The 26,034-nt window shown below is 29.5% G+C and overlaps 2 protein-coding genes across 12 annotated transcripts; one reads left to right on the forward strand and one right to left on the reverse strand.

The window, feature by feature from the left end:
• Window positions 1–2,512: 2,512 nt before the first annotated feature.
• Window positions 2,513–6,815, reverse strand: LOC117175877. Its single transcript, XM_033365690.1, has 2 exons — window positions 4,928–6,815; window positions 2,513–3,334 (listed from the first exon to the last, which is right to left on the reverse strand). Exon 1 carries the CDS (start codon window positions 6,551–6,553, stop codon window positions 4,958–4,960), a length of 1,596 nt encoding a protein of 531 aa, XP_033221581.1. The 5' UTR covers window positions 6,554–6,815; the 3' UTR covers window positions 2,513–3,334; window positions 4,928–4,957.
• Window positions 6,816–6,832: 17 nt separating this feature from the next.
• On the forward strand, window positions 6,833–25,350 carry LOC117175878 (tubulin polymerization-promoting protein homolog). Of its 11 annotated transcripts, XM_033365691.1 has the most exons (5): window positions 19,710–20,119; window positions 20,562–20,618; window positions 23,128–23,431; window positions 23,545–23,677; window positions 24,352–25,350. In XM_033365691.1, exons 1-5 carry the CDS (start codon window positions 20,053–20,055, stop codon window positions 24,529–24,531), a joined length of 741 nt encoding a protein of 246 aa, XP_033221582.1. In that variant the 5' UTR covers window positions 19,710–20,052; the 3' UTR covers window positions 24,532–25,350. The 11 variants fall into 11 exon arrangements, with proteins under 11 accessions (XP_033221591.1, XP_033221589.1, XP_033221584.1 ...); XM_033365700.1 differs by lacking the exons at window positions 19,710–20,119; window positions 20,562–20,618 and adding an exon at window positions 6,833–6,919; XM_033365698.1 differs by lacking the exons at window positions 19,710–20,119; window positions 20,562–20,618 and adding an exon at window positions 15,891–16,018.
• Window positions 25,351–26,034: the final 684 nt, after the last annotated feature.

The following is a 26,034-nucleotide window of genomic DNA, read 5'->3' on the forward strand; positions in this document are numbered from 1 at the left end:
AAGAGTGGCTGCTGGACCAGAAACCTGGGAAATGACCGGAATTTTTTTTATACCGAAAAATGTAAGTCAATTTATTTTTTGACCGGGATTGTTTACAAATATTAGAAAATTCGAAAATCTTCTTTTACTAAATTTAAAACATTGTTTGAGTCTAAAATATTCTGTTTTCAATCCATTCAATTTAAAATTTTGTGATTATTTTAATTTATAATTGTAATTGTAATTAATTTAGTTTAACTGTTTATTTAACCCTCTCAGTGTACATTTAAATATCTCTGGTTAAAATTAACGTATCGGGATTTTTCATTTTTTAAACTATAGCTGAAAGTCTCGTAAAAATGAATATTATAAAATTAATAAGATGAATCCAACATATTACTATAAATATTTTCACAAAACTGAAACAATTGTATACCGAGCCGAAAATATCGTCCGGTGTATAATACACCCAGTCTAGGGTCTAGGCTGAGAGGGTTAAGACAAATGAATTGAAACCAAATTATTAAACGTAAACAATTTGAAACTAAATTGTTTGGCATAGAAACCGTTGAATCGTTAAAATTTCGAAGAGATTTTAAACTTTGAACATCACAATTTTGATTGTTTTTTTTATTTTTAATTTGTAAGTTAGAAACTTTTTAAGAATTGTGAAAGGGTTCAAAAGTTTGAAAACATTTTCGTAAGACCCCTAGGGAAATTGAAAATAATTCTTTATTTTGGAATAATATTTTTAAATAATATTCCAAAAGATTTAAAAAGATTTCCAAAATTGTTCAAAAAGAATCTGGAAGATTCTAAGACATTTTTTTTTAATTTGCAACATTTTTAAACAACTGCAGGAAATTTTAATGTTGAATAAATTAAAAACAACTTCTAGATTTCTCAAGATTTCGAAATAAAGATTTGGAGTCTTTCAAGGATATTTAAACCATTTAAGATTAAAATAATTTAATTTCTAATTTAATAAGTGTTCAGTTAAAAAAAATTTAAGGTTTCAATTTTTAACGCTTCTAGTTTAAAATTGTTTAAAAGAATATCATTTTGAACATTTGTGTGTTGATTCTTTAATTTAAACTTTAGAGCATTGATAATGAAAGCGTGAATTTATATTTTTAGAATTGAATCCAAATCTTTGAACTCATTAATTTTTTTAAGTTAAAAATTCTAAATTTTGCAGTTTATCTGCATTTCGTTTAAAATTGTTGAATTGAAAAGTGTGAGTACCTTCCATATTTTACGTGTAAATTATTGAGCAATTGAATACAACATTTCTGAATTAAATAATATTTTAAACTTCAATTTTAAAAGTATAAAATTCAAGAGTTCCATTTTAAGTGCCTTAATTTGTTGTTTATTTTCTGGCGCTGCAAAACGGATTAATGTTGAGTTTTAGAGCTTAACTCATTTTAGATTTTAAAAAAATTTTAATTAATCTATATTTCTCTATATTTCTCTATATTTCTCTTATTTCTCTATTTTCTCTTTTTTAAAAGGATTCCTGTTTTTTACAGATTTTCAAGAAACATACCCTTTCTACGATTTTTTCACTTAAATGCGAACTGAATTAACAGAATCCAATTCGAAAATTTAACTATTTTTGGTTAAAAATCCTGGTATTATGTTTTTGGTTCAGAATCCATCGTTTCTGGTTACAATATTTATTATTTGATTGAAAACTTATTTATTTTATTGAAAATCCAAACTATTTTGCCGAAAAGCCATATTTTATGGTCGAAAATTGAACTGTTTGGTTGAAAATTCGTTTTTGGTGGAAAAGTCATCTGTTTTCGGTTGTAAATAGATGTTTTTTTTGTCGAACATTTATTCATATTTTCAGTTAAAAATTGATATTTTTTGTTGAATTTGTAATATTTTTACTTGGAAGTTTATGAATATTGAACGCTTCATATTCAATTGAATATGATACCTACTACCTATTTATACTGTTTTCACAGCATTTTAGACTGTGAAGTCTGTGATATCAAATTAAAATGATTTAAATTTATAATTTTCTGTTTTTTTTTGTTCCTATTATGAAGCATTGAAATATAAATATGACACTTAAGTGTAAACTGCTTATCTAGCTTGTATTAAATGAATAACGATTTGTCGGAACATTACTGATAAATTTAATTAACAAATTAAATGTGTAAAGGAATCGAAATTTTTGAGTGATCACTTTTAGTCACTTTTTAGATTAAATTATTCACTTTTATCAATTATTTCAAGTACATTAGTCTGTGGCAGTACTGATCATTAAAATAACCAAAAAAAAAATGCAAAAGCAAAAAAATAACTTTAAATGATTCAAATTCCTAAACAAAATATTACATGCAACATCTAAAACAATTAAGGTGGTAGCGCTATTATAAAAAAATGGATTTCCAAATAAAATTTGCTTCTAAATATTTTTCGAATGAAATATATACGATTTTTATATAAATTTCTTAAATTGTATGATCCTATCTATTGATTGCGAAGGAAGGAAGAAGGTATACAAAATAATAATACATTTTTAGCAAACCAGAACAGAGTTTCTATTGTCACATTTCATTTTACCTTAGATATTAGATGCATGTAAATTAAATTATTTACACAATTGATATTTTGAATTTATACATTGTACTAAAACATTGATTTTTTCATACGTTTATATATACGTAATATAAACGTGTAAAACTTGCTTGTAAAAGTGGCAAGATGTATTGATTATTATTATCGAAGACTAGAATCAATATTCAGTTGAACGTCGATCTCAATAAATTTCCATAGGATAATTTTTGATTGGAGCTTGTGATTAAGTCGTAATATGTTTCGATAATTATTATCGAAAAATAAGTACAGGAGAGACCACCCATGGTTGATAATACAATCTACAATAGATGATCATTAATTACTTGTACGAATTTAATACATAAAATAATTCGTTTTAATTTATTAAAGAGTATAGCATCTTAACTATTAATTAAATTAAATTGATTATTTTATATTCATTAGTATTTTCAATTAATGGATATTTATTGTAGGTTGCTTTATCTACTTTCGTAAGGTCCCTCCTAAAACATATTTTTTAAATTTAAAAAATTCTGTTTCTTAATTAATCAGGAAGATGACAATCCTATGCAAAAAATAGAACATTCAACTTATCAGATTCCATTAAAAAAATAATATTATTTCTCAATAGAAATCACAGAGTTAAAAACAACTGAAGTGCTATTGAGTAGAAGTAGACTAGAAAATTATGTGACAATCACAGTATCAGGAAATGTTGCATAAATTCGCTTGAATCGTCCAATAGGAAGGGTATAAACCGCAAAAAAATCAATCGGCCTACCTGAAATGAGAAAATGATAAATTAGAAGCAAAGGTGTTAAAATTTCACAAAAATCCTGAATTTAATTCGTAAAACTTGAAATTCATCTTATGTGGCTGGCAATTTTTTATTAAATTAATTAGACCAAATATTAAAATTTTGATCAGATTTTAGAATGTAATATTTCATAGGTAAAAACTTTAAAATGTTTAAATTGTTTTATTCTCCATACCTTCAAATTAATTTTTTAGTTTTTAACCTGTAAGTCTTGAATTTGAGGATTTTAACTTTTAAGAGTTTTAGTTTGTAATTTATTGATTCGAAAGTTACAAATTTAATATTTTACATGTACTATACATCCATATTCATAAAATTTCATGTTTACGTGTTCTAATTTTAAATTGTTCACATTTAAAGGTTTGGATTTAAAATCGTTTAGTTTTAAAATGTCTATTTGGAATTTTGTGACCTCTTAATCTTAAGTTTGTCAATGTCTAATATCGGATGTTTTGAAATGATGATTTTCTTCATTTGAAGGCTTTGAATTTGAAATCGTTAAAAAGTACAAAAAGTACATTCTGAATTTTACAAGCGAGAAAATATGCTCTTTTATTTAACATTTATTCAAAAGGATTAACAAATTTTTAATTATAAATACTTAAAATAATTTGTTGTAGTTTTGATATTTGAAGGCTTGATTTTAAAATAATTCTGTTACTTAAAGTTTGAGTTTATATAGAGTTTAAAAAATAATCTTTGAATTTTCAGTTTATAATTTGTAATGATTTTAATGTCTAATTAACAGAATTTCGAATTAGTCAATTTCACATTCTTGATTCAATTTCAATTTTAAAGTTCAAATTTGAAATTGTTTTAGATATAATTTTATTCGTTCTAAATCAAAATATGTAGTAGAGGTGGTCCAAAAATAAGTATTTTATATAAAAAATGGGATTAATTTGTTTTAAAAAAATCAATTAAAATTTGTTTTAAAAGATTTTCTTAATTCATTCAAAACAATATTTTTCGTTCTACGGAGTCATAAAAAGGCTTTGCGTAGTGTTGATAATTCCTTAAATAATTAGTTTATCAAAATATTTTGTAAGACTTAATTACTCAATTTTGCACGTGTAATGGCCATGCTTATTTATAAATTTTGCTTTCATGAACAGTTTATTTATAAAAAATTGAAATTGATTTTTCTTTAAATAATTACCACCAAGCGAGATAATTTCGGACAAGTGGGGTAAATCGGATCTTCGTAAATTGAGAGTGTAAATTACTTAAGGTAATGTTTTAAGCAGAATCTAGAACCAATTATAGCTTGAACTGATTCCTGATTCTTGAAACAGTTTTGAGTAATTTATCCTACCAATTCAGGAAATTTTTGGGGTGCCCGAATTTACCCCAAAGATCCGAAATTACACCGTTTGATGGTATTTATAATTTTCTTTAAATTGGGCTTCGTCAAGAATTAAACATTTTTGGTTTCCCAGGAAAATTTTTACGACCACCCCTGATATCAACTAATCATTGAAATACTTTTAAAAATTTGGCATAGACAGAATAATAAGTGCAGACACAATAAGTTTATAAATATGAAGGTTATTTTACCATTCTTGTCTCTCAGGGAGGTTGATTATATCATTTTGTTTTCCAATTTGTTCCTGGAGATATCATTAACAATCCTGGTGGGCTGTTCCCAGATCTTTGATTAAAATTTATAGCTTGATTTTCTTTACTCAATATTGGAATTTCCTTTGAATAGAAGTATAAAGAAGTGGCATTCTTGTCGAATCCTGTAGCACCTTCTTTTTCTTCTTCTATGCGATGAATTGTGTTAATAGAAAGATGATTTTCTAACCAACTTTGAACATTTGCATTTCTAGCCATTAGAGGAAGAGGGCTTGGAGGATTTTGAATCTCTGGATTCTTTTCACCTCTAGCAAGCGCGTCTGCTGGAACAGATTTATTTTTTAACTCTTGGATATTGACATCTCTCGTCATTAAATAATTGTTCAGAGGTGTGGAACTTTGAAAGCATGGTTTCTTTTGAGCTTGTGTAAAGTTTTGTTCGCACGGTAGATTCGAGCCGTTTGGAAAATTTTGAGCGGATTGAAAATTTAGACAGTATGGAGAATTTGGAATGAATGACAAATTATTGGGGCATCGAAAATCTTCGTGGTATGCATTTGGACCACGTGAAAAATCATGGATGGAATGAAAATCATTGCTATATAGACCATTAGGACCGTTTGAAAAATGTTGATAGGATGGAAAATCTGCTCTGCATGGAGCATTTGGGTCGTGTGGAAAATATTGGGCGGATTGAAAATTGTATGGAGCATTTGCTTCTAGTGAAAAATGTTGGGTGGCCTGAAAATCTTGTTGGTATGGGGCATTTTGACCATACGAAAAATATGCAGATTGATAATCTTGGTGGTATGATGCACGTGGACCTTGTGAATAGTTTTGGCTGTGTTGATAATCTTGACTGTATGGATAATTGGGAATCGATGAGAGTGAATTCGAACTCGTTCCTGAAGACGTCATTAACAATCCTGGTTGTCTCATCAGGGGCCTTTGATTAAACTCTTGATGTTGCTGATTATTAAAATCGTCAGTCTGATGATCCATAAAGGCAGGTGGGTTTATTGATGAAAAATCGATAGGAAAGGTATTTCCTTCAAATCCTGAAGGAACAATGTTTCCTGGGTGATTAAAAGAAACCTGATGATATTGAGAAGGGTCTGGCACTGTACCGACTTCATGAAGAAAATCGAGTTGATGAAAATTTCTATTCATCTTTTCTTCATCTGAAAGTCTTATCAGGCGATAATTGGGTGGTAGATAATAGCGATGAACATATCTATCATCAGAAGCATCAGTACCATCGATACCGAAAAAAAGGATGTTTAAACAACGATTAAATTTACGTTTGAGAGTTGTCTGCCAGTTGGTTTTGTTTCGATAATATGGGTGTTTATTTTTAATGTGTTCTATAATTTCGGCTCGGGTAAACGATTCATGTGGATTATCTTTAAAAACCTCAGTGATGAGGTCTCTATAACTCATTTTAGGTCTCTTCTCAGTGTTTCTGGATTCTTTCATGGTGCTTTTTTCAGATCCGTATGTACGGGGAGAAAATTTTTTTGCGTCAAAGAGTCTGTTCTCGTTATTATCATCTATGATTGTAGGTAGTAGATCCCGTTCCGTCAGCTGATAATTTTCTTTACCCATTTTCACTTTTTATCACCGTTTATTTCTTACGAACTTCTGTCTTTAATAACACTCAGATATTTTTAAACACTTCAAATTGAAGGTCACTAAAATTTTAGTGATAAATTTTTGCTTTGAATTTTGGAAAGTTAAACTTTTGTAAATAAATTTTTTGACTTAAATTTCTACTCTTAATTTGGAGGTAGAATTTAATAAACTGTAGGCTCAAGTAATTGGGAGGGTTCTTCACTGTGAAATTATCCTTGAGGCACTGAAAGGCTCTTAGCCTTTACAGCCAATGTTGACAAATATAGGTGCGTAATAGAACAATTTTGATAGTGCGATTGCAGACACAAGGACAAGCTGATACAGGAACAGGTTCAATTGGTAAATACGTTCAATTTGAATCAAAATATTTAATAACCGATACTTTTGAATTTTAAAATTACTTATAATCAGTTTGATATGTAAGAATTGCAATAATTTTAGTACAAATAAAATCAATTTTTAGATGAATTTAGTATTTCAGTAGCTGCCTAATTATGTGCCTATTTTCATAACTCTTGATTTAAAATCAACTCTAAAATTTTCGTAATTAGTTGTATTCCACTAACAATGATCGCAACTTTTATTTTTGCAAATAAGTCATTATTACTATTTTATCATTTAAATCGTATAATTAGAATCCAGCAGGATTACCTTTTCCTCTAGCGTGTCGTTTCTTGTAGAGACTCACATATATCGACACAGTTTCGTTTTAGCTTTTTTCATGTTTTATGTGAAATGTTAGATTTCTATAATATAATGGTTGATTAATAATAAATTTGCCTTAAAAAAACTATTCTGATTGTACATTCTGAATTCGTGCACTTATTGCAATTTTCAAAAAAGAATATTGAATGAAATGTATATAGGAATGTTCAAATATAAAGAAAAGAAAAAATATTTAATTAAAAAAAGGTTAAACAACCACCGCATGGTGCCACTGAGAATCATGACGACAGGCCGGCGAAAGTCTCGTGTACCTTTTGGACATGAAGCGACCCAAGGTGATTTACAGTCGAATAAAAATTGTTTAAATAATTGAGTGAGTTCTATAAATACAAGTGGGTTCTGGGGATGAAAATTAAAAGTTATCGAGTGGAAATTATTTCTTGAATATTCCTTAAAAGATGACAAAACTTTAATTTACAAAAAGTTTATAACAAGTACATACTTCTTTTTTTTCTTCATTTTTTCGGAAATCGAGCTTTTTTCATATTAAATCCCATGTTAATTTTTAAAAGCCCGGAGGAACGGGTTGTATGTTCAACGAACAAAAAATAGAGAATTTCTTTTTATGTAAAAAATCGAAAGTCGAATTTTTTGATCACCCTAGTAGCCATAGACCTGAGAAGTGCAACAAGTATTACTATCGGACGTCACGAAGTACTTATAATGCGAACTCGGAATACTCAGAGGCCTCTTACCTCCTCAAGAAAATCAATGAAATCGGAAATACTTTGTGTACTTAGTAACTAGGTCAAGAAATGTCTACTGTACAGCATTACCTAACTGTTATAATCAAAGTACATAGGTATATTTGCATTATAAATTGTATTTTAAATTGTCTATACTTCAGAATATTTTGCCAGTATTTTAGTCAATTTATAAGAATAAAATTTTCTTTTTTTACGTCTTATTAACGTATATTACTATACATCATAATCTTTAAAAAAAAAGACGTTTAATGCTTCAAAGTTGTGAATATTTCAAACTCGATTATGTCCAACGTGTGAACCTTTCTACATTATGTTATATCAAATGTATATTTTATTTACTTCTGTACCACGGGCTGGTACTGCTTATTCAGCTACTATAAAATAATATACAAATTTCATTTTTCATGATTACCTGGATATTTGCTCCTTATTTTGCACTAATTTTTATTCTCAGCTACCCTGAAAAATCTATAACCTTAATAAACTTATATTATTACAATTCATAATATTCATTGATATCGAATCAGACGTACAGTGAAACCCTTATATTGTGCCGGTTTTGGGGCTAAAGGTGGGTGGGAACATACCCGTTTGAGTCCGCTCCGTACGTGAACGTTTTTGTTTTTTCACGCCTGAGTGACCACCGCAAACCCGCGCGACGTTCATTCTCGGAAGGGCTATAGCGAGAAGCGCTATTAAAAGCTTTCACTGTATTTCCATTATCTTGTTTTTATAATTAAAAAAAAAGTGTGCATCCTATAAAAAACAATTTTATTATTAAACATTTTATTGCAACTTGTGTCATTTGTCCATCAATTTAATTTATTAATTTTCAATGCTATTTTTTACGCTTTAAACTGAAAATACGCATCCAGGCGTAAATTGGTTCTAAGCAAATTTGTAGTAAAAGTTTAAGCGCATTTTTTTGTCAAATACGAGGTTATTGTAGCTTGTATCGTATTTCCAAAATTTAGTCTTTTATTTTTAATCTTATTTTTTCGATTAAAAATAAAGTTGTTCGTCCTTTCTAAAAAATAGTAAATAAGGAATTTGTAGCCACTTTTTTGGATGAACAACTTGTATCAATTTTTTTCGTACCTTGCGTCATTTTTCCGAAAAATTAATGACTTCATTTTTAATGTTATTTTTCACGATTAAACCAAAAATGCGCATCCTATAAAAAAATGACGAATAAAAAATTTGTAGCTACTTAACCTTCAATTTAAGAGATTAAAAAAGTATGCTAAAGGCCAATCTAATCTGTTAATTGTGCCGAAAGTTACCATGGTAACAAACTAAAAATCTACAGGCACACATAAACACATACAAACATTCGCGAAAATGTGATTTTTGGGTTCAGACCCTACTGAAAATGCCTATATGGCTTCCTATATATGCTCCTATGGAGGAACATACATAGGACCCTATATAGTCCTATATAGAGTCCTATGTAGACATAGGATCCTATGTTTCACCTATAGGAAATGGCATAGGATCCTGTATATGACTGTATAGGACACTCCCTAATAAGGTATCTAATGTTGCCTAACTAATGTTAACTAACTAATGGTAACTGACTAATGTTAACTAACGGTACGTATGTCTCTACGCGCTCCTGGAGGACCAAAAAAACTTTTGCGCAGCCGTAGGTGCCATAGAATACTACTGCGCATCTGGATATGTTCCCATGTCACAGCCTTTTCCCTATTCCCCTAAAATTTTCCTGTTTTTCCGATTATTTTTTTACAATATTTTAATTATGCAGGAGTTTCTATAAAACTAGTAATTGCCTGTGAAAAACTATAAGACCAGCTTTTTATTTTTTCACATTCTCATCAGAGAAAGTATTAAATTTGTGTAAAATTTAAGAAACCCCCTCACCATTGTTGTCAAATGTCTACGTTTTGAGACCTTCTGAATATGAAAAACAGGTTTTTTCAAATGAGTCTGTGTGTGTGTGACTGTGTCAACACGATAATTTTCGAAAGAATTGATAGATTCAGTCCTAAACTGAAGGTCAAGTTCGTTAGCCAGCCATTTTGGATAAGGATTCAAAAGTTAGTGCTTTTCAAAATTTTGTAGACCACTTTTTTCAGAATTGAAAATTCTATATATGGCTATTTTAAATCTTACAGAATGATATATAACTCTTTTTTTTAAACACATTAAAATCTTTTTTACACAAACATAATTATTTGGCTTCAAGATTAAGTAAAGTTTGTCACAAAAGCTTAGCGTTTGCTGGCTCTATTTGAGACAAATGCAAATCCTCTTAAATTTAAATTTAAGAGGAAATTCGATTTGTGTCCAGCACAGGGACGCACAAACCATGTATGAAAAATAGCGGTTGCTACCCCAACTGGGGGGGGGGGACCCAAGAGGTTGGGTGGTTAGGGTGTGGGATTGAGTGAGATGGACTGGAAAATGTAGATTTTACTGAAAATAATACTAAAAAATTCACAATTTTAAGTAAAAATGAAAAAAAAATAAGATAATATTTGCCTGAGTGTACAAAAATTATTTATTAATAAATAAAGTAAAAAATAAAAAAACAATATATCGTAACGCAAATATATGTTAAAAATGTAAAAAGCAGACACCTAATTTACTATCCAATATAAAATTCGAACAGTTAATAAATATATACTATAGTAATTTTCAAACGAAGTATTACAGGGTGATCACTTTTTAATTGTTAAATGTTCTAATTTGAAAAATACGAAGTCGAACACTCAAAATTGTGCCACTTGAATTTTAAGTCTTTGTAGGAATGTTGATGAGTCACAATTTTTGTTTTAATCTTACACGGGAAAAAACTGGTGGTTCAAACAGAAAATTAATGAAAAATAAAATGAATGATACTAAAATAGATTTAAGTATAGTATTTTTTTCAAACATCCACCTGTAAAATCAAGTCAAGGATTTTCATATATGTGAAACTCTGAGACTGGACCGGTTTTGTGGCTGGAGGAGGTGGGGAATTAACCAGATACAGTGCTCTCGTATGAAAACACTTTTGTTTTGTTCTTTTCTGTGTAACAATCGCACACTGCCTCCAGCTCCTTTTACTCCTACTTGTGGCGCGACGTCAATTCTCGGAAGAACTATATCAGGGGGCCCTATCTCAGAGTTTTACTGTATTTGAATTAGCTATGTGACGTCATAAGTTTCAGATGTCATACAAAATCGGAACTTTACGTATACATTTTTCGTTGGTAAAAAACAGGAAGAAATGAAATAGGCTTTAAAAGTTCAAGTTTAAGTTTAAAAGTTTTAAAAAAATACAAAAAATTAAAAACTAGTTCTACTATTAATTTGACTTACCTTAATTATAAATAGACTGTATTAATTTTTGAATCACGCAGGTTCTACAGTTGAGTCTCAGAATCTCTGAGGGACGAAATACGGTTGTTTTTTTAGAGGAACTTAAGCGACGCGTATTTTTCCGATTTGAAACCACATTTCAATTTCGACGCCTATTTTTAAAAAATGTCGATTTTTCTCTTCAGCCTCCTACAGCTTTTGACGTAATTTAGATGATCCAATTTTCTTTTCGGTATCTGGTCAAGTTTGAAAATATAAAAAGTAGACTTTCACAAAAAAACCCACACTTATATTTTTGACTAATTTTTTCTCAATTTGGCATTTTATGGGGACATACTGGGAGCTTTTTGCGGGCTAAGCCATTTTTCTGCATAGAAGAATTTTTCTTCTTGAAATCAAATTTTTGCGGTTTTGTCGGAAAAAACCAAAGATACAAAAAATAGGATTATTGATATTTTTTACGATAGTTGCTTTATTTTGGATAAAATTTAAAACATTGCATTTTCAGGAAAAAAATCTTTCGGCCTCAAAAATGATTTAGGCCACATAAAACTGATAGGATGCCTAGCTTATATATAAGCAGAAACTTTAAAAATATAAGAAGAAGATTTTCTATTGTGTCCTCATAATCCGTTTAATTGTAAGCTAAACTATTAAATCAATTATAAATGTCTAGCATTCTTAAAAAAGATCCTATTTCATTAGCGCCCATTTAACATAATTGAAAAATACACAATTTATCAATAGAAGTTTGTTTCTTCTTCTCTAAGTGTAAAATTAAATACATAATCTTTCCCATTTTTCGTGAAAAAACACCTTATTACCCCTTTTTCGAGCTCCCTTGAAATAATTATTTTACTTAATGATTGGGGAAAAGAAAACAAGAAAAAAATACCAATAAAGCGCGAGGGTGTTTCAACACTACCTATACAGGGTCTTTACAAAATATCACTTAATTTTTCGAAAATAAAAAATTGGAAATATAATTTGATTTATAAAAATATAATATCAAGTGTTCTAATTATAAGTAATTTGAAAAAGGTATTAATCATTCAAAGCAAATTCAATCAGAATTTGATTCAGAAGAGCTTATCTCTGAATTTCTTGCGAACTTTTTAAAATTAAACCATATCTGATTGACCTTCGTCATTATTTGAATTTCCTCTCGTTATCAACATGAAATCTCATTATCTTAATGGAGCCAACAATTTATCGCTTTGTCGATATGTGATTTGGAATAAAATTTCAATCGATATCCTCATCACAGAAAATAGGAAGTTTAAAAGATTGTTATTTTAGTAAAAGTATGTGCGTATGATCCCTTCTGAAATCAAAAATTCTAAAATATTGTATGCAGAGTTTGTTGACTTTTTTAAAAAGTTTCAAAATATGGCATGGTCGATACTCAATAAGTTCGCGTATTTTTGTGTGATCTACGACTCATAATGACTTCTTAAAGCATTTGCCTGGGTTAATTGTTAGAGAGGTTGATCAACTAGCTGCTTCGGAGAAGTGTTGCGGAACGAACTTGTTACTTAAGTAAGCAACACGGGAATTCTAGAATAATCTAAAAATCTACACACACCCCCCCCCCCCCCCCCCCCCCCCTACACCCCCTAGTACAATTCTCTTTCTCACTTCCTCATATGAACTCCTTTATCCTCGACAGTTTAACATGGCTATAACAGAGTGAGTTACGCTTACCCCGCAATGGATTTGACTTAATGGCATATGTGATGATAATATTAACAATGACATACAATCGGGCTATATTGGTCATTCATGGGGTCATTATTCCTGAAGGGTTGTAATTTGGATGTAAAATTAGAGGCTGACGTTCAACTGACTCATACTACTGTCCTTTTCAAAAGTATAGCTAAATATACTTATATAGTTCCAGTATTTTCAGTCATAGGATTCATGCCAAGGACTTTCCCAAGTCATGCGCTTTAAAGTTTAATCTACTTTAGCACGCACATCCTCACCTCAGAATTTAACATGCCAAAACTCATTATGGGCTTGCCCTGAAATAGAAAAAATTTTATTAAGTGATAACGATGACGAAAACGAGCAAATATTAGTGTTCTTGTGAAAAATTATATTAATAAGTAATATTTATATGATTACATGATTACATATCTATTTATTGACTGATTTTATTATTCAATATTTATTTATGCATATTTATAATTTACCTTCTTTTTCATAAGTAGGTAACCCTTAAAATCCGTGATAAACTTAAAATGTTCATCATCAATGTCGTATGCTTGAAATTGTCAAATATCAGGAGGGTTTCTAATGTTTCCTAGGATCTAACTGTAAACACTTTTTATTTTTATTGGTTTTGACTTTTAAAATCCTTTTACACTTGAGAATTAAAGTTCAGAATTCACGCTTGATATAAATTCTAATTATGTTAAATCAACCAGTTTTTTAGCACGCATGTAACCTTCGAATATATAGATTATTATATTATAGTTATAAAACGCCTAGAATAACGTAATACATATCGCAAGAGTTAAAGAAGCTAATATCAATTTCTCAGTGGCATTTATGGTATTAAACTTGATCTTGAAGTTATACAGACTCTTGATCCTTTGGATTTACAGCATGTCTGCTGACAAATAATGGACAATGATAAACTCATTCGACGTGTATATTGCATTTATGCATTTGGGTTCATTTTGATTTATTTATTATTTTATTGAAAAAATAGTAGGTAGATCTTTCGCATATAAAGTTTTAAGATATTTTAATAAACTTTAGTTTTAATTTTAATTTAGTTTTAAATTTAAATCTATATGCTTTCAATTTAAAGTCCAACTCTCTTCCAAATTAAAACAATTTGATGTTTAAATGTTTTCCGTTTTTTACGTCATACATTGAAAAAGCGTATAAAATTTAATGTTTGAAGTAAAATAACTTATTTTCATGTCAAGCTTTAATTTTTTAAATGAAAAAAAGACCTTCCCAGTTGACTTTTTTGGAAGAAAATATATTTTTTTACAGTATATATAAAAAATCGAGCATTTAATCTCAATTAATACAATTTGTTTTACAGAGAAATAAAATTAATCTGAGTATTAGAGTGTACTGTAAATCCCTTTTTCTCTAGTAGTGGATTCTAATAAAGCGTAATCGTTTTAACTTCGAAATATGTAATAATTAAAAATTTGAAAACTCTGATTTTAACTTTATTATAATGGTAATAAAATATTTCAAAAACTAATCAAGTTCGATCGGACAATATCTTCTGTTTTGTCTATGGATTTGATCATTCAAATGTTGTAAAATATAAAAAAATGTTATACTTTCAATTTGTATAATAAAAAAATCGATTTTTTCATCAATCTATGCAGGGATACCCCCTTAATACTCATATTTTTATGTTGAAAAGTCAAACTGAATTCTTTTTTTGTGTGAAAATTCAACTTTTTTTTGTAAAAAAATTTGTATTTTTAATTAAAAAATTCATATATTTTAGTAGAAAATCTTGTTGAAGATCTTTTATGGTAGAAAACTCATTTTTTTATTTAAAACAAACAAATAATTTTGAAATTTTTTAATTTGTATCTGAAAGATGAAAAATGTTACAAGACTAAAATGTCGACATTTGAATCTTAATTTTTTCGGTGGACCAAGAGTCGAACTTTTGAGAACGGCGATGGGTCGATTTGCCGTGTTATTTGAAAACATGTTTCTCTTATTTTAACTCTTTTTGTGCAAGTGTTCTTCACAAATTGATTTTCTTGAGTATTTTTTTTTTGTTTAAACAGTTTTTCAAGGAACATAATTCTCTTTAAATCTCCTTGTGGAATTTTGATGCATAATTTGGAGTTTTAAAGTTTATGTTATTGAAAAAAAGTACTTTCGAATGTTAATCGTTAGGAAAAATGAAAAATTGATCAAGGAAAAATCAGGGAATTTTGCAAATGAAGTTTTGTCCCTGCAAAGCATGTATTATCTTAAATAAAAATACTTTCATTTAGTTTCAAGTCTCATATCTTTTCATTTCTGGAAGCCATAAATTACGTACAGTAAGAGGGGGAGGGGAGAAATATTCTGTTAAAGTTCGTAAAAGGGGTTGGGGGGCGGTCTTAGATAGGCTCTATATTCACTTACCTAATTTAAGGACGCTCCTAAGTATATCTTTATCATTCTAAAATTTTAATTATTTAGAATTCAGATAAAAGGAATTGTTTTCCCTGTCTACACAAACAAAAATGGCGTGTGTCAAATTATTGTTGTTCTCGTTGTACTATAGAATAATTTCTGTCAAATTGCTTTAATCTTATTTTAATCAATCAGAAAATTGAGATTTAAAAAAATATTATAGTTCTCAACACAATACACCATTTTTATCTTCATAAAACTGATTAAAATTTTTATCTTATTTATCCTCTTCTTTCAATAATTCGTGCCGTTGTTTTGCGCTCTAAACAGCTGCAACCTTGCGATAATTTTCCTCCTAAATCTCAAATAGATCTGGTTTGAAGGTTCCTGGCGTGTGTGAAATTTGGTGATAGAAGAGTTTGGTTGGGGGAGGGGGGCGTTGAAAATAGGTGGCAGTGCTGGAGGTGGTTGGCTGTATACGGAGGCTCAGTGTCGTTTCCAGCAATTTCCTAGACGGAATAATCGCGCGGTAGAGAAAAGTCGTATTTCTTCGCGAAAGTGAATTGATGTGAGTTACACGTGATTTTCAATTTTTTATTTTATATACTAAGCACTAAAGTCTAAAGGATTCTTGAAAAAATTCAAGATAGTCGTTAAAGCACGAGGAAGTCGGAAGGTGACAGAGGTTTGGAGTATAAATGCCAACAGGTAGCGAAATTGCGAAAGCTCTGCATTGCACAATATGAGGGTGCTATTGATCTAAAGTCTATAATAGTTTTGTACACGCAATGAAAAATTTAATGAATGAAGGCAGACTTGTTAGTAAAAACGATTTTCTTTTCAATTATCTTCAATGTGCGTTGCCCTTTATCAACTTATTTTAGTGCTTGCTGTTAGCAGGTACATAGAATAAAAGTAAATACAAGTTTTATTAATTAATTTTGTATCATTTCGTTAAATTTTTTAACTTTTATTTTAGTTATAAAGCTTCAGCTTAATGTTTACTTACATCATTTGGCAAATGCTTAAAAAATAAAAAAATAAAACTTTAATAATGAATATGTTATTTATTTTATTGAGTATAATATTAAATGTAAAGCAAAGATATTTCCGAGGATATTTCCGCACTTTAGCCAATAAATGTACCGTAATATTCATGTCTGGAAAGAATAGTGCAAGTATAGTGCACCAAGCCCGTCAATTATGCATGCTGCATTCGAAACGTACATCTGCCTATTTAGCTTAACAATTGTAAATTGCAAAGTGTCAAAATAAACTCAGGGTTTCATTTTAACTGACAGTAAACATTGATGACATTGGACTAGAAAGTACAATTTTAGTTTTGTCACCCACTTGAATGGAAGGAAAATACATAATTACAATTTTAATTTAAAAAGCTCTAAATACTTTTACTTTTCTTTCTAACAAAAAAAATATGCGACTATTTTATCGTAACTAGCAACAATAAAAAATGCATCAACCTTCGTGTTACTCATCCAATTACATGCAACCTGTTGCAAGTGTGTACCGCTTTCAACCTAAACATTGAGCATTGAACATTGAACTTATTGATCCTTAAAAACCTCGCCTCGCTTCTTTTTAAATTATTAACTGCCTATGAAGGGGTGGACTTGGCCGGCAGTCTTTCATCAAAAATTGGACAGAAACCCACGAAGCGGCATCGCATTTTCGAGAGGAAAGTGGGAGTGAACCCAGAAGTGATGATCGATAAAAGTCATGCGCTCTGAGGCACAGATTCCTCCTGAATCACACGCACTTCCACAGTTTCTGACCCCCGTGTTACATACGTATATTGCCGCCCTACATTCAGAATTTACCTCGTCAATCGCGAAGCTTTTCTCAAATCGCGTGTGACGCTTCGTAAACGGAAATAAAAGGAAGTGAATGGAAGTAAAAACAAATCATTGAACTTTGCTGCTGATTCAACCATTTTTGCTACCCTTCCGGTTGCACATCCAGTGCGGAAATCAAATTTTCGAGAAAAGAAATTGACAAAAACACCCTCCCTCGTGAGCGCTTCGCTCTATTTCTTCCGCACTTTGAGACAAAGGGATTGATTTTCGCGGGTTACGAATATTTTCCTGGTATACTAACCCATTTTCTCCTTTATGTGCCTGATTTAATGGTAAATAGGGGTTGAAATAGTTGTAGTTGTCTGCTTTTTTATAATTTACATTTTTTGCTTATATTAATTTGTTCCTTTCGGTAATTTCTTTGCAAAGGGTGTGAAAATAATGTGCTTTTTTTATCGCAAATTTGAAAAATCGACTATTGATCTAATGTGCACGCAATTTCATCTTTTTTCAATAAATGAAATGTAAAACAAGATATAAATTCTTTACTGGTACAAATAAATCTGTGTCTAAAGATTTTACTTTGGAATATTTTTTAGAAAGAGAATAATAGAAATACAATATAAAGAATTACTAAAAATTTGACCATTTTAAATACAATGAGATTTCAGATATGAATATTTAAACAGATAAAAATATTTCAATATATGGGGAAAATTACTTTTCTCACGATTTATCTGATTTTGACAACAGTGTTTTACAAAATCCTCTCATTTTATAGTATTTAAATTAATACGGAGCGTTACCAAGCAATTTATAAAAAATGGGAATCATAATTAACTTTATTTGGAATTAACGTTGATAAATTGATTTTTATCTTCACAAAAATCTTTGAAACTATACAATTAATAATTTTAGCCTGCATCAGGAAGAAAACCAAGAAACTTGTGGGACAAATTTTGAAGTGGTTTTTTAAATCTGAAATCTTGAACTCTACTCTTGATCTTTATATTTTTTAACTCAGTGTAAATGATATTTGTGAATTTCAAATTTAGAAAAAAATTTTAGTGTTAGTATTATTTAGCAATTTTTCATTTTAAATTTAGACCACTTACTTAAGTCCAGACAAACTTTGCTGGAATTTAATGCAAAACTGTTTCAAGTTGTAATAACTTTTAACATTCGCTTTTTTGTGTAGATAAGATATTCATCATTATAAAATGTTGATAAATTTTTCAATCCATTTACTTTTGGAAATTTCTAAGGTTATAGATAAAAAATATTGAATCTAATTTTTTTCATATTGAAAGCAAAATAACTGCAATATTAATAGACCTTCAAATTCGATATTTTGTTTAAAGTTGAAAGGTGTAAATTTATTTTTCGACCATTTTGAATGTCAGATATATAAAAATTGTAATTAAATATTTTCAAAATGAAAACTTTGTAATTCTAGGGTTCAAACCCCAAAGAATTTTAATTTAAAATAAAACTACAGCATCGCCGACTTGAATTTTGAAATTATTTTGCACTCGCTGGAGTCCTAGTTTAAATTTGACTAAAATTCTAAATTTATATGTTTAAATATATGAGCCAGCGTGGCTCAGATATATTTTTAAATATTTAAATGTGCGCAATTTTTTAGAAGAAAAAAATGTTTTCTTTTTTTTTCATCTGGGAAAATTTTAATTTATAAATAAATATAGGCAAAACCTAATTATTACGGCATATTCCAGACTAATGGTTTCTTCGTTTTTTGTATAGTTTTTTACATAGTTTTAGTGTGGAAGATTTCATTATTAGTTTATGCCTATATTTATTTATAAATTTATGTGCGCAAAGTTTCAAACTTTTAAATTGACGAAATAAATATTTTCTCTAAACAGAAATTTTGATTTAAAAATGCTTCATCTAAAAATAGAAATTAAATTGATAGATTTTTAGAAACCACATTTAATATTCGTTCATTTGAACATTCATAACTTTAAAAGCACATCGGGTTTTTAACTGAGCACGGCATAACAACATAAAATTGGTAATTTAAAGTCAACTTTAAATTTTCTCAAAATGCAAAAATTAATTTACGTAAAATTGTCAAATGTCTGGATGATTTTTTTTCTTTTTAGTTCATTTATATATTTTTTAAGGTGATAAAATATATAGGTTTACTTTTTTTGTGATGGCATTGACCTTTTGTGTAAATGCCAGTCGAAGGCCTATGTCAGTTTTTTCTGTTTAAAGTATGCACTATACACTAACTCAATGATGTAATGCCGTATTGTTTTTTGCGATGATTACGTGAGCCATCTTGACTCTTAATCATTGGCAAGCGCATTTTATTTTGACGTGTTAACCGGTGTTAACACACATTTCCTACAATCTCTATTTATAGATATGAAATAACGTTGTAAAGCTTCCACGTAGTATTTACTTCCCGGATGAGACTGAAGTCGACTTGATATATTTTGCTGCGTTTAGTACAGATTGTGCGCAATAACAGAACAACCGTGAAATTTAAGTGAGCGCTTCGCGCTACATGTCCAGTTGTGCGCCCATACAACAAATTTGTATCAGAGCCCTGAGTCTTTACTCGTTTATGAATTCAAAAATTATAATTGACCTAAAAATTATGGATCAAATGGTTCTTAAATTTGTTTATTGCCTATAGTGAACTTTTCTAAACATTTCACTAGTTCCGTTTGTAAAGTGTGTTCCATATTGGAATATAAGTGAGAATCTTTGACATTTCAACAAATTCAGGAAGTGGCGACTCTCGAATCACGAAGGCATGAGAAATCTCAAAAACGTCTGCTTAGATCATTTAGAAACAAGAATGAAAATTAAAAATATTCAGAGTGAGCGTAAAGCAACTATACTGAAACGAAACTGTATACACTGCGCTAACTTTTTAATAGATATTTTTTTGTATTATTGCAAAAAAGGCCGATTCTATATTTTCCGACAAAAAATTATGGATCTAATTACAAAAATTAAATTTCATAACAATTACGTTTAATAAATATTCACGGACCTACGGATTTTTCTAATAATATACATGTATTTATATTCTTGTGATAGGAAGTGAAAAATAGGAAAATAGCCTATCAAAAATATGTCATTCTTTGTAAATTGAACGATTTTGATGTTAACTTTTATAACATAGGAATCAAAATCTTTTAAAAACTATGTTGAAAATAATATTAACACAATGTGCGAAAAAACATTCTGTAAAATCGCACTCACTATGTAAAGGCAAAACAAAAATTTTCTTCTGAGATGATGTATTTCTGATTCCAGCTTTAAAAAATGTGCATCAAAAGAAGTTATCCACTTTCAAGCAAATATATGTGACAGGTGACAATGGCAAAGTGACACTGACCATTAATTGGAATGAGCTGGGCTCCGGATTGCAATAAAAACTGTAAAATTATCGATTTCAATAGAAATTAAAAGTTACTCACAAAATATTGAATTTCTCAATACGCGTGAAAAATATTTTATCTAAAAAAATTCGCCAATCTAGAGTAAATTGTCGAAGAATTTTGAGGTTACAATTTCATATGTTCTAAAAATCGGATTTCGGTGGAAATTACTAACCAAATTTTCAATTTTTCACAGAAAAAAACTTGCTCCTAAGATATGGGGGAGCTGTATAAGAAAAATATTTGTTTAATACCAGAAAACTGCTCTGCTCTGAAGAATAAAAAATTTAATGGGACGGTATCGCACTTTTTCAGGATTTTTCAATGAACTATAGTATTTTCAAGAAATTTCGATGCTGAAATGAAGAAAAACTATTAATACTTTTTATTTGTTTGATTGCTGAATTAAAAAATGAAAGTTTGAACAAAATCCTTTAACACAAAGTGTATTTGTCTTGAGTATTTCTTTTTTCAGATTTTTTTATGCAATACCAATTTTATATGCAATAAGTCCTTTTCCAGAAAAATATTGGTTATCTAGTTCTGTACTGGCACCCTTCAAATGTAAACAGTATTGAATACAACTTTTGAAAAGATTCTCCTGCACAATTTTGAACTTCTGACCTACGATATTTTTATTAAAGATTGTTTTGTTTGCATAAATAAAATGATGAATGATTAATATTATTTTGTGTCCGGGTTCGTTAATCAACTTATAAATTCTATATTTATCTTTTATCATTCCCAAATGCTCCAGCCTATATGAGATTGTTAAACATGCCTTCTTGCATAGATTACAATAACATCTTATAATTATATAAGAAGATAGTTGATACAACTTCTTCCTTATTTTTATAATAATTAGATTCTTAGTTAGGTTGACTATTTAAACCATTTAAGTTAACTAAGAAAAATACATTAAAGTCTTAGCGAACTAAGATGAGTAGTTGGAATAACTGTTTTTATTTTAAATATTTTTCTTAGTTGGATTAAATAGCAATTTAGTATCAAAAAGGCATGTTTCAATTGTTATGTATATGGAATCAGATCGATTTTTTCAACGCTTGATTTTTTGCAATGAAATAAACAGTTTTCAGAACGTTTAAAAATATTGACAAATTCCACACAATAGTAAATATTGCAGAGAGTTTCATAACGTTTTATTACACCCGAAGTTAAACCAGGAAATATGTTTTGCTAAAAAGAAAAATGATCTTATGTTCGATCCTTGGATTTGAAAATTAAAAAGCATGTCTTATCGTTTCAAAAATTATGGAAAATTTGTTGCATGTACAGTTTTCGCTAGTTAACAGTAATAAAAATGATAAATAAAAAAATTAACCCTTTAACGTCACATGGACACTTTTCGGATGTACCTTCGTTGAGCTTATTTTTCACCATGAAAAAACTGAGCGAAAAATTCTTGAGATACCTTACCTACTATTTTCGAGGTCGCTCTTTCCAATGGTGTCATCCAAATTGTATGAAAGTTGCATTTTTAAACATTTTTTCGCAAAACAATGTAAAAAAAAGCAAAATTTTTAATCTTATTTTTTTCCATGCAGATTTTGGCCGTCTTATCGTTATATTTTTCGACTATAAATCATGCTAATCACGTCCATGATTGTTGTACTTTCGAACTATCTGCTTGTTTTTTTACTACTGTGGTTTATATTTGAAAAAACGTGACCGAAGCAATAATACATTTTTGCAAATTTTGAAGTACCCCAAATCTCTGGTTAGAGCGTGCTTTTTACAAACAACATGCAAGATATATATAGTTTTCGACATTTTTTGGATGATGATTACGAATTTGTTAATATTTTTCCTAAATTAATTAATTTAAACAATTTATTTTAAAAAATTTTTCAAAACAATCGAATTTTTGCAAAGGAATTTCCAAGGAATAAAAAGGAATAAAATGCGTTCTACAACATTAGATGAATAAGAATTGCAAGTTTCACCTGAAGTGAAAGAAAAAACATAAAACTCTAAATAAGTATTGTTAAATAAAAACATAAAAAATAAAATCTTTTTTTCTAAAATTCACCTTCACTTCTCTTCCAAATTTAGTAACAATTAATAATAGAAATATTCTCAATTTTATCAATCATTTTTTAACTATGTACAGAATTTAAGTATACATTTTTGAATTTAAGGTACAATATTTATGTGTTCTATTTTTATGCATTTGTTGCTTGAAAATTAAATGAGAACTTCCTAAAGAATTTTTAAATATTTTCCTTCCAGTCTTAACGAAGCTTAATTTCTGGATATAGAAAACTTCTATTTAAATAATATCACAGATAATTTCTTTTTTCTCTCCGTAATTTTTTTTCGTATTATTTTGATGTTATTGTTTGAATGTCTATAATATTTAAAACCCTGTAATCAGCCAAATCTTTGATTAATTATTTAATAATGAAATCCTGTTTTTACAGAAATAAAAATGGACGGTGAGAAAGTGGATCCTGGAGTTAAGGAAAACAATGTGAAACCTGTAACAAATGAATTGGCCAATTTGAAAATTGAAGGCAACAGTGGAAGTACGACACCAGAAAATCCAGCCGCCGGAACTGGTTCCTTTCTGTCAAGTTTCAAGGCCTTTGCTAAATTTGGAGACACAAAAAGTGATGGAAAACAAATCACCCTAAGCCAGAGTGACAAATGGATGAAACAGGCAAAAGTAATCGACGGGAAAAAGATTACCACCACAGACACGGGAATTTATTTCAAGAAACATAAGTGCGTTAAACTAAAAAATGCTGATTACTAACAGTTTTATATAAAATTCTAAAAGTTAGTGAAACTGATATTCATGTTCCGTACTAGCATTTTTTATTACTTCTTTCTAACAGGTCAATGAAATTGAACGTGGAGCAATACAAGGCCTTCCTGGAAGAACTTTCCAAAGCAAAAAAAGTTGACTTTGCAGTAATTAAAAGCAAGATGGCCAATTGTGGTCCACCTGGTGTGACCGGTACAACTGGGGTACGTATTATGTCATTATTTATTTTAGATATCCATTTTCAGAAACAAATGCTTTGAGATAAAAAAAAATATATATATATATATATATATATTTTTGTATAAACTATGTTGACTTGAACTAACAACACTATAATTGAGAAAAGGATTTATATATTTATTATTATTTATAATTATTCTAGTTAAATCTTAAAATAAAAAATTCCTTGAAAAAGTGAAATTAATACGCCTGATAGATTAATAGTTTTATGTCGAACTTACGTTCGATACAATTTTTTTTTTTGATATTCATACACGAAAATGAAATTTTCTCAAATTACTTTAAATATAGAAAAAAGTATACATCGGATTATGAGCTTAATACATATTTTGGTTGCGAATAATGGTTTAGTTACAAAAAATTTAGAACCATTTAAAACCTGTGACGTTACAGTTTGATTCAATAGATACGTTAAATTACATTCTTGAATATTTCTAATTCTTAATTTTCACAATGCAGATTAATAGATTTTCCTTCGTTTAATCTGCAATTTAAAATTTAGCTTAAAAGGCAGTATGCATTTTCAAATTCTTCTTCAATTCACATTCAAATCCTTTATTCGGAATATAAAAGTTGATGTATAAACATTACAAACCAACGAAATACTTAAATAAAAAACAACTTTTTTTAATTCCAGGCTGGAAAAGCTGCATCGACAGTGGACAGGTTGACAGATGTGAGCAAATATACCGGTTCTCACAAACAACGTTTCGACGAAGCGGGAAAAGGCAAAGGAATTTCTGGCCGGAAAGACATTCCCGATAATTCTGGATATGTGCAAGGGTATCAAAATAAGGACACCCACAAGGCGCTGTAAAGCCTTCAAGTCTTAAAATCTTGGCACCATAATTTTCACTGTCCATCAGTGATTCGAAAAAAAATTCTTCGGTCGAGACGAGACGAACTCCATCCATCGAAAATTCGAACTTCGAGATCCAATGCTTCCTCCCAAATTCGTTTTGCAATCGATTACTCCAGATTTGCATTTTGTAATTATCTTATTAATCAGCGGCCCAATCTAATTTCCTCGAAATTCTATTGTAAATCGCTGATAGACAAACTCAAAAACACGGAGCAAAAACAGTGTTCATAATTCATCAAGTTTCGAAAACTAAATTTGGTCAAAGAGAATTCTGTAATAGTTTTTCAAGAGTTTTTGTTTAATACTGCAGTTCTCGAAGCAGTCGATTATTAAGAACATCGAGGAACCAAGATAAGAGTCAAATCGTGGAGGAAGAAGAAAGCAAGAAGTGAATGAAAAATGAGAAAGAATGGACCAATTGATTTGGTGGATTTCTTTAAAATCTGGTCACATTATCGCGATAGCCAAGTACTGAAGTTCTTCTATCCCTAGTGCACGGAATTTTTAAATCTGATATTTTTTACGTGATTTTAACAATATTTCAGACTCGATTTGCAGTCCTCGATTCGCATTTACCGCTCTTATGGATAGAGAACTAAATCCGAGAAGTGCATTTCGATAAAGTGTACTTAAGATATTCCCAATGCTGGTCCCAGCAAAAACAGGAAAAATATACTTCACGTTTTGTGTGTACTTTAATTCTTTGTATAAATAGAAATTGTTATAATGAATGTATTAGAGCCTAAAAATTACTTACATTTCTCAACAAAAAAAGATTTGTTTATTTCACAATCAAAACATTGAACAATTAATGCAATTAAACCATTGATATTTCAGTCAAAAAGACGAGACTTTGGACGGTGAAATATCGAAGTTTGAATCTTCTAAATAAAACCTTGAAATTGAATTCTAAAAAATAGAAGTCGCTACGTAATGATGTTAGGTTTAACAGGTTAGCTGCAGGTCAGGGAAACGCTCGCAAGTTTGAGCGCGCCTAGGGCACTTGTGCACAGAGTTTTTTAAACTAAAGGTCAAAACATCGACAACAGTAATTTGGTGATAGTGACTTCTTTTTTGTTAAAGCTCCTTCGGCTTAAACGAATACAATCTCATCCCGTATCTCGTGCTTTGCACTCGAATTTGTATCTCAACTTGTATATCATTTCCATAAATGCATATTATTATAATTCGTAACATGCACTGATATTAAAACAGATACAGTTTCATTGTCTCTTTTAAATAATGCGCATTCTTTAAAAAAATTTGTTATTAAACATTTTATTGCTACTTCTGCCGCCTTTTCAAAAACTGAATTTGCTCGGTTCCAATTTTATTTTTACGATTTAAACGTAGCACATACGGTCTACACATCAGCCCTACCTTTTTTTAACTTCTAAATTAAATCCCTACCTCAGTGACCCAAGAAACTTCGATTAATGAATGGTTGTTGGCGGGGTG

Source organism: Belonocnema kinseyi, chromosome 7, assembly GCF_010883055.1.
Source record: "Belonocnema kinseyi isolate 2016_QV_RU_SX_M_011 chromosome 7, B_treatae_v1, whole genome shotgun sequence".
NCBI classification, from domain to species: Eukaryota; Metazoa; Arthropoda; class Insecta; order Hymenoptera; family Cynipidae; genus Belonocnema; species Belonocnema kinseyi.